Source organism: Ostrinia furnacalis, unplaced genomic scaffold (genome assembly GCF_004193835.3).
Source record: "Ostrinia furnacalis isolate ACB-3 unplaced genomic scaffold, ASM419383v2 OfSCF7532, whole genome shotgun sequence".
Classification (NCBI taxonomy): Eukaryota; Metazoa; Arthropoda; class Insecta; order Lepidoptera; family Crambidae; genus Ostrinia; species Ostrinia furnacalis.
In genome coordinates, this window is record NW_021137771.1 from 946,171 (window position 1) to 956,206 (window position 10,036).

General features: G+C 39.6%; 1 protein-coding gene across 1 annotated transcript in view; it reads right to left on the reverse strand.

The window, feature by feature from the left end:
• The window catches only part of LOC114365032 (uncharacterized), a 147,864-nt gene extending 145,960 nt beyond the window's left edge, over positions 1–1,904 (reverse strand). The window contains exon 1 of the mRNA XM_028321454.1: positions 1,095–1,904. Coding sequence (XP_028177255.1) covers positions 1,095–1,572 — 478 coding nt within the window. The 5' untranslated portion in view covers positions 1,573–1,904. The remainder of the gene's footprint in view (positions 1–1,094) is intronic.
• Between the last annotated feature and the right edge of the window lie 8,132 nt (positions 1,905–10,036).

Sequence of the window (10,036 nt, forward strand, 5' to 3'; positions counted from 1 at the left end):
CATTTGTCGGGGGTATGTAATAATTACTCAGTATTAAAGACACCCTACACCGTTTATAAGTAATTAGGACATTTTTTAGGGTTCCGTAGTAATGACAAGGAACCCTTATTTATGTTTACTACAGCTTTTTGGGCTTTGATAAGGTTTTGCGAGCTTCAATTTATATTTGAGGACGTTTTGGAGGTTTATTGATGTTTATTGTCAATACTAGGAACAATACGGTTGCTCAAAAGTCTGATATACAACCTCAGGTTCTTAAATTTGTCATCTATGTATGTTAGGTTGATTTGATGGTGTTATGCGATGTGTATCGTTATCATTTGTTGCTAGTATTTAATAAAAATGCGACTTGTGTTGTTTGTATTGCTTTGGTTTCGTGACATTCCGACGGAAAAACGTTCTTATTTTCACTGTTTGCCCAAGTGTTTTGCAATCTGACGTAAACGCGCCTAAACTAACAATCCGCCAATTATTTTCATAGTAACGATTTCGTGGCCGTATACTTTTTCAATATTCGGTAAGTGAGCTGTTTATTCGCGTATTTAATCGAGCGTTAAAAGATTGGCCAAGCCAAGCCACGGAGCGCTCTCTCTAGATGAGCACAATAGGTTCCCAACTGTTTTGAAACATGACGCCTCTTACGTCACCCATTCTAATAACGAACTAAAATGGTTTTATTACATTGTTTCAGTCACGCTAAACGTTCCATTGTTAACTAACCAACTCACTGACGTTTTCGCTTCAGCTGATTCTTAATACAGTGCTATCAGAGGTATTATGATAATGAAAACGTTTCACATATAAATGGCTTCGCTGAGCATTGTACAAAGTAGACGACAGTCGCGCAAGCATTTGTTCTTATAACATTATTTCTACTTAAGAATAAGAACGTAGGCGTAATGAGAACGAATGGGATTTTTATCGGACGTAAGGGACAACGATGTCGTAAGGTTTCAGTGGCGTGTTTATCGGTCATTGCGGCTGAACGTGGCCGCGTGGATTAGATGAGCGAGCTCGTCGGGCGAGAAACTCGACTCGAGGACGTCCGCGTGGGCGCGCGCCCTCGGCAAGGACGGCTGCTGACGGTGACTCACCGAGCGGCTGGTGCAGCGCGGCGTGCGCGTCGCAGTCGGCACAGATGGCGGAGCGCAGCATCCGCTCGCGCTGCAGCCGCCGCAGCAGCTGCAGGTGCTGCGGCGTGAACACCGTGCCCGAGCGCTCGCCCACCAGCACCACGTCGCCCGCCTCCCACCAGGCCTGCTCGCGCAGCGTGCCGTCGCGGTTGAACAGCCCCATGTCCTTGTACCCCTCCGGCGGGCTCAGCGCGCCCGGCTCCGGCTCCTGGTAGCGCTCGCACGCGCCGCACCCCGAGCATTCCTCGCTCTCTCCCTCGTCCGAGTATCCGCACTCGTCTCGGACGACAATAATATAATCTGCCTCAAAAAATTCATTTGCGCTCTCATCGAAAACCACCCTGTGCTTTTTGGGTTTAGTGCCCTTTTTCAGTGATGACTTTAAGTTATCGTGATCTTTGTTGTGACGCGTGTCACGGCCGGCGCGGTCGCCGCGCATGGTCGCGAGTGTTCGCGGCGCGGGCGAACGCCGGAGTGTCGCGTCGCGGGCGGCGCGGAGCAGCGGCGGCGTCGAGCAGCGGCCGCCGGACGACGCCAGACTGCAACGCCACACCCTGCTCGCCCTCCCCGGCGCGCGCCTTATTGATCCGCGCCTGCCCGACTCGCCGACTCGGCGGTGCCCGCGAAACGGCTACAGACACAAAACACGCGGTGATATCATCACTCTTGTTGTCGTAAACATTTGAAACTCGCGCTCTTTCAGCAGTTAGGTTAACTGTCAAGTTTACTGAAGTTACGATTGTTTCGCACACTTATCGGTTTCAGTATTAAAACGTGTGAAAATATAGTTACAAACTAAGTTAAACTTTTGAAAACTGTGCGTGTTTTGTTCATGTTTGTAGTTTAACTGTAACTTGTGGCTATCAGTTTGTAAGTTGTGTGAACTAAAACTTTTCTATTTAACTCCTTATGCATTGTTAGACAAAAACTATTAAAAAGTACTTAGTGACGGGATTTTTCGTAAGAACTGTCATTCATCTTGTGATCTTCACACTTTTTAAAGTTCTATAAAAGTTTTGTGGTTCATTCTAAGTTCTCGAGCAATGTATAAATAAAATTGAGTAGGAAAGAAAGCAATTAATGTCATGTTATTAGTAAATTAATTAGTGCCTCAACTCTACAGTGAAAAGTTTTATTGCGGTTATGAATACTGAATTAAATAAGGTATTATTTTTAAATTAGGGTAGTGGATTTTGTGTAGATATTTATTGCGAATTTGTGAACGAGTTAAGAAGAATGATTTATTATCGTTATTGGTTTTAGTGAGTTTACGTAGAGGAAAATTCACAAATGAAACTACATAAGTAGATTGAATTTAAGTAGGTATGTGATGTACATAAGTAACTAAAGACTACATTTTTGTTTCAAAATTGATTTTAGTTGGGATAACTAATTAAACATAGTCGCTCTTCACATTCTCAGTCCAGTTTTACATCTTATTTCTTATAAACCACGCGAAAGATATAAAAAAAATTAATTTAGAAAATAAAAATCGATATTTTAAACTAAGATCGACCACACTTTTAAAATGTAAACAAACATAGTGTACCTAATACTTAACGAATATTTTCGTTAGATTCCTCTCCTGTGAAAAACGGCGGGAAAACTTTTTTAACTAAGTGCCAAGCGAAATAACTTTTGAAACCGCGTGTCTCCCGTAGGAAAAAGAGATTATTTAGTGTTAATTTGAACTCTCTCTTTGATAAACTCTTATACTTGTACTTACCTACCAGGGATGTTATGGATATGAAGTTTCCGGTTATGGATACGGTTACGGATATTAGAATAATATACTCAACATCAAATAAACCGCACCTTCCGCGACGCGAACTTAAACGATTTTCTTCTGACACAATCATGGTACCCCAACAATATTGGTGTTATTTGAAAGCCCAATAAATATCCATAAAGAAAAACACATTTAATTTCTTAATAAATGATTAACATATACCATAAATGTGACTTGAAAAAATACCTCACTGTGGGCCCACCTATGGGATCAATTAGACCAATTTTTATGGTTATAAAACCAAATAATGATTTCACGTGTCCTCTTTAACAGATGGATAGCAATTAAACCCAACTTAACAGTTTTATAGCCATAAAAGTTGGCTCTAGCGTAACTACCTATTTTTTGAAGAAGTGACTCTGGATCCTTCTAAAGACACATTTTTGGGGTAAAAACCTTTCATTTAATGAAATGAAGGTTAGAATTAGGCTTTTAAATGGTACCAATATTGGTGGGAAGTGGGGATGCATACGTTTGAAAATGATTGTCGCGGGAGGTGCGATTTATTTGACGTCGAGTGTATTATACCAGTTTCGGTTACGGTTACGGATATGAAATCATTTCGGATTATCCGAAAGTTTTGGAGAATTACGGTTACGGATATTTGAATTTTTTAAATGTTAAATTCAGATAGCAAGATGCGACCCACTATACCCACATAGCCACTTTATGTACCATGACGACACCTAAGATAAAAGTAAAACATGCGGGGATATTAGATGGTGCCAGGGAATGCCAGACAAGTTGTACCTAACATATATTAAGATTTAGACTCCGCCTTTATCCGAAACTAATCGAAACTTTTGAATCGGAATCCGAAAGTTTCGGTTACGGTTACGGATATATCCATAACATCCCTGGTACTTAGTTACTATGAAATGCTTTCAGCTCCTAAGGAACTTCTACAAATTGAAGAACATGAAAACCTTGACGTAGCTGAAACTGAAGCGCCATCTGGAGTGTGAAATCCAAGTCTTCGCCGGCTAGCAGCAGAGGTAAACTGTGTTGTATTTAATGTTTTATTAAGGTTTAAGTTTTTGCGACGGATTCTAGACCTGGTTCACGTAAGTACCTACTTGACGGTGGGGGCTGAAGGTGGTTTAACTTTTAAAGTAAGTATTAAGCTAAGCGTCCACTTGTCGGCATCGTACGCAACGGACGCATCGTACAAAACACATCGTATCGGATGTGCGATGCGCACGATGCGGACAGGTGGACGCACTTATATGAGTTTCTATATAAATAATACTACGATCTGTTGCGTGCGATACGTCCGATGCGTACGATACCGACATGTGGACGCTTAGCTTTATACAATTATTGATATAGTAGTACTAAAATTGGTTAGCGGTTGGTAGCGTGGGCAGGTCTCCCACTAGGTGGACCGACGATCTGCGGATGACCGGCGGCGCAGGGCCGGAAAACCTTGGGGGAGGGCTTTGTCGACTTTGGCGACAGTGGACGTCTTTCGGCTGAAACGAACGGACGAATTGGTTATGATATAGTAATCTAAAGATATGAGGTTGAAGCCAGCCGCAACCCACACCTCAGACTTTACCGCAGCGTCGCTAAGGCTGAGTTGCACCACCTTATTTTAACCGTAACTATAACCATAATCGGTGTTTTTTGTATGGAGTTTGACAGACTTTTTAAGTTTGTTTGAGTTAAAGTAAAATGGTGCAACCCAGCCTTAGTAAAACAGTGAGTCTAGACAAAGTGCACTTTAAAATAGCAAACCAGTCTAAAGGTCTTTTTTTGTATGGAGATATGACGGATTCGATTTTCGATTCGATCAAAAAGTGCAGGGGGGGCAGATATTTCCGACATCGAGTCGTGCTACGTACGACGCGACATTGTTTGACGATGCGATGTCGTATCGAGATAAACTACGAGTACGACATCGCAACTTGTCTCCTTAACGTCGTCTCATTTGTATATTCGAAAATTAAATGCGATTCGACGAAGGAGTGCACTGTAAGTTTTTACGAAAGGATGTCGCAGGTTTTTACTTTTTACCTACTCGGGCTGATCGATGCGGTGAATGAAGGTAAATGGTTAGAAAACAGCTGATAAAAGCCAGTGAATAACTTGGATGAAATTGTCTTGCAGCATATTTAATATTTTTTTAGGATTTATTATTTTAATTTTAAGTGTTTTAATTAGTAAAGCTTTATTAGGTTGTGACGCGTTGCAACGGATTTCTAGTATAACTTGTTGTTTATTAATTATTTTTTAGAGGGAGGGATCAGGGATGTTATGGATATCCGTAACCGTAACCGAAACTTTCGGATATCCGAAATAAAAAAATATCCGAAACCGTAACCGAAACAGGTATAATATTATTCCTTTAACCGTAACCGTATCCATAACCGAAACTACATATCCATAACATCCCTTGGAGTAATCAGTTTTCTTTTTTATGTACTCGTAAGTATAAACATGAAAGTACGAGAGTAATAGCCATTTTCTATCTCTTGTAATAATTAGAAAACAAAACTTATAGTCCGATTTTTAATTCGACGGAATTCTGACAGCTGTCATTTTTTGACAATTCAGATGTAATAAGCCTTTTTTGCTTTGAATTATTAATAAATAATATGAAATGAAATTTCATCAAGTAGGTACAACTTACAAGAATGAACTAATTGTTTGTTTTGTGAATTCAATGTACACTAATTATTATGTACATTTTAGAGTTTAAATAGAAAAAAACGTGTTTTTAACACAGTAAAACAACATATTATCATAAACGAAAATATGTATTGATCATCAATCATCATTATCGTCATCATAATCAACTTGGATTATAAAATTGGCATCTTGTTAAATTGATTATTTTATGAAGCTAAGATTTTATTAACAAAAGGATTGTCATAAAAAAGGTTTGTCACCCATGGATTATTGGCCAGGGAGTCCAGTAATAGAAAAATAATTTCCCAATTTTTTTTGTAACTTCAAAAATATGATAATGAAAATTCAAATAACCATTCTGAAATGATCATTTCATTTTTAAGCCTTAGTTTTTCAAGTGAAACCTTAAATTCAAGAAAGGATTATTTTTTAATTTGTGAAAATGCTCTCCATTCTTAGTGGGAATGTTTCAATGTTAGCAACACTTCTGAAATGTCAAAATTCCGTCGAATTAAAAATCAGAGTTTAGTCATTTTACCTAGATGAAAATTACAAACCTGTGTGTACTTACGTTAGCATAAAAACTTATTCAACGAGTTTTTGCCATATAAATTGATGAAGGCGTTAATAGTTTCATTTGTACAATACCTAATGGTACAAAAAGCAATGAATACTTACACTCGTTCGGTGATTTGAACACTTAATTCCAGACGATAAAAAAAGTGGGAAACCGTGATTCAAGACGCTCCTTTATTAAACCCACTACCTACTCTTGTCTCATCTGATGGTTACAAAGATGGAAGCAAACTTTGCCCGGAATTCTCAACCACTGAGGAACTGCCTCCAACTGCTGAAACACAACAATTAAATAAATAAATAAATATCCTTGGACATTTTACACTTACGCTTCTAGTCCCAAACTAAGCAAATCTTGTACTAATGGGTACTAGACAACGGATATAAACATACTTATATACTTTTTTGTAAATACAGGGTGGCGCAATAGAACGTGCATATTGCATCTTTTTTTTTTGCGGGGTAGAAGGGGCGTGGGCGAGGGGAGACCGATATCGTTGGGTAGCACGGTTCATGAAGTTTTAGTCACTATGAGTCACTTCGACGGGAAGCGTCGCGCATTTTGCGTGCGCGCATTTTACGAAAACTCTCGTTCGTACGTAGTTGTCAGGCGACTATTTTGTTCTGAGTATGGTGTACGGCAAATTAGGGAGGCTCCGAGTGCTAATTTAATTAAAATCTGGATAAAGCGGTTTGAAGAGACTGGATCGACGTTTAAACCACACGCAAAAGGTCGTCCACGCACATCTAGGACCGAAGACAATATTGAGAGTGTTAAGCAGTCGGTACGAGAAGATCCACAAATGTCTACTCGCAAGAGATCGTCTGTCCTAAACATATCGCGACGAAGTTTGCAACGAATTTTAAACTTGGATCTTAAATTGCATCCATACAAGCTGCAATTAACTCAAGAATTGAAAGACTCTGACTTCATAGCACGGCTCACATTTGCTAATGAAATGCTCAATCGGTTTTCAAATTTTGAAAACATCCTTTTCTCTGATGAGGCACATTTTCATATGAATGGGTTCGTAAACCGCCAAAATTGTCGTTATTGGAATAGTGAGAATCCCAGACTCAAACATCAAAAACCGTTACATAGCCCTAAAGTGACAGTTTGGGCCGCAATCTCTGCCAAAGGAATAACCAGCACTACTTAAGAAAGTTTTCGGTAATTTCCGTTTGCGGTTAGAGGAGTGCCAACGTAGAGAGGGTCATCATTTAGATGATGTTATTTTAAAAAAATAAACTTCAGTTATCACTTAATAATTGCTTAGTTTTATTTTAACTATACCTTTTGTATTTATTTTTTAATAATTATTTTAAAAATGCACGTTCTATTGCGCCACCCTGTACATACATTTTTTTACTGTTGTACATCCTACTACTGCTTGTGACCACGGCTGCAGCATTGCAGCCGAAACGTCAAGCCGTGAGTATATAATGTAACTCATTAATAAACGTCGCGTTAAGACCCGTGTCTTACTATTTTAAATGCATACATATTATACATGGTAACACACAGACCCATCACAGAAATTAAAATTCATCATTTCAATTTCTGCCCGGTCGGGAATCGAACCCGGGACCTCTCGGCATAGTAGACCGTTCTGAACCACTACACCAACAGTTATGGCGACAGACATAGGTAAGATGGAGGTAGAGCCAGGCGGCCTTAGAAGAGGCCCTACCTACTAGGGATGTTATGGATATGTAGTTTCGGTTATGGATATGGATACGGTTACGGATATAGGACTGATATTAAACCGGATAGTTTTTTATTTCGGATATCCGAAAGTTTCGGTTACGGTTACGGATATCCATAACATCCCTGCTACCTTCTTCTTCTTCTTCTTCTTCTTCGTCGCTACACTCTTGCCAGAGTGGTCGTGGTCGTCACACCAGGTCCGGTGGCAAGTCTCACAATCCGTCGCCTTTCCTCCCGCACTGCAGCCTTTCTTGTGCACTCGTGGAGTGGAGTCAGTCCAGCGCATGGGCGACCTGCCGCGCGCTCTTGTGCCCTCAACCTTCCCCTGCACGACAAGTCGTTCAACAGAAGCGACGTCTCCACGTGTTATATGGCCAAAGAAAGTGAGTATACGACTTTGGACGATGGAAGAAAGACGCTGTTTGACATCAAGCTCTTGGATGACCCTGCTACCTACCACCAACCAAACTGAGCAACTTTTGCCCTCCTGGAAATCAAACCCGGACCTCTGTGTCTGAAACAGATAGTCTAACTCTAACCAATAAACCACTGAAATGTAGAAACTGGTTACATCCAGTAGAGTCTGCAATAGGATGTAATCAAAATCAAAACAATTATTAGTAGTGTAGGCCCCTTCTAGGGCCCTTCACGCCCCAAACCACACCAACTACAAAATAGTGACTGAGTTTTTTGTGCTGCTTCTTCTCAGCACTGGCCCATTTATTGTCCTGAAGCAGTGCTGCAGTGGTAGGGTTAATATTGGGACGCGTAAAAGTGCTTTTAAAATGTTACTTGCATATAAATAAATGAGTTTTTATGAGTTTTCAAAGATGATGGTTTATTTTATTAGATAGACTGGAAAACAATTTACAACAGCTGTGCGGAATAATCAGCTCGCCAATTAGCTTCGTTTAATTACATCTGCAAACAAATCCGCTCTCCGTAAGCTTCTTACTACACGACGATGAATTAAGTTTATCGATATTCTACGAGATACTATTAATTAATATAACACGTATTATGGGACCTTCACTACACTTAGTTTATTTATTAATTATTTTTAGGAAGCAATTCATACTTGTTGAAAAACATTGATTTATTTTGAACTAGCTTTCCGCTCGCGGCTTCGCCCGCGTGGAGTTTTGTCTGTCACAGAAAAACTTTATCGCGCGCGTCCCTGTTTCAAAAACCGGAATAAAAACTATCCTATGTCCTTTCCCAGGACTATCTCTATGCCAAATTTCATAAAAAAATATTTAGTTCAGTTTGGTAAGTTACTTAGGTATCTACCCTACTAACTTATGTACCTAGGTAAAGTACTTTTCAATCGTACTATGACGCACGTCGTGGACTTGTTTATGATTAAATCTTTATTTTTAGCATACGATTTCACATCAACTTACATTTGAATTTCAGAGAATAACATAAATTACCTAAATAAATATAAAACGCACACACAGATTTTACTTGTGCGTCTACGCAGTCATAGAGCTAGCTGCGAACAACTGGAAGTGTTAGTGAAAATATAAAATATATTACTGTACGTACTTAATGCCCCGAACTCTTAGGTTTTTAAATAGGTACATATTAGGATTTACCAACATAAGTTGGTAAATATAAGAAACTAGCGGCCGCCTGCGACTTCGTACGCGTGGATCCCTTTTTACCCCCTTATAGGTTGAATTTTGTAAAATCGTAGTCTGCATAGTCGAATGGATTTATGTTCTACTATGCCAAGTACGATTTATCTCGTAACTGCTTGTGTATGACGGCATACAGCATAAAAATATCAAAATATTCTGGCGCTGAAAGGGTTAAATTCCGTATTACTACGAGTACGTATAATATAATCTATTAAATGTAAGATCAGTAAATAAACGACACTGTGAAGTGAAACTTTTGGGAGTTCCTACAATGAGGAAAGAAAGGAATAAACGTTAAACTTCCGCTGTTACATTAGGGGGCGTCCATAAATTACGTGAGACAATTTTGGCTATTTTTCAACCCCCCCGCCCCCCTTGGTGAGATTTGGTGAGATTTTGCCTGACCCCCTCCCCCACCCCCAAATCTCACGTGATATTAAAAAAATCCGAAATTTAATAGTTTTGGAGTAATATAACTGAGAAACATTTTTTTTGTGTGCTTTAACGTTGTTGCTAACGAGTGCATCAAAAAGATCTATAAAGTTTAAGATTAAGG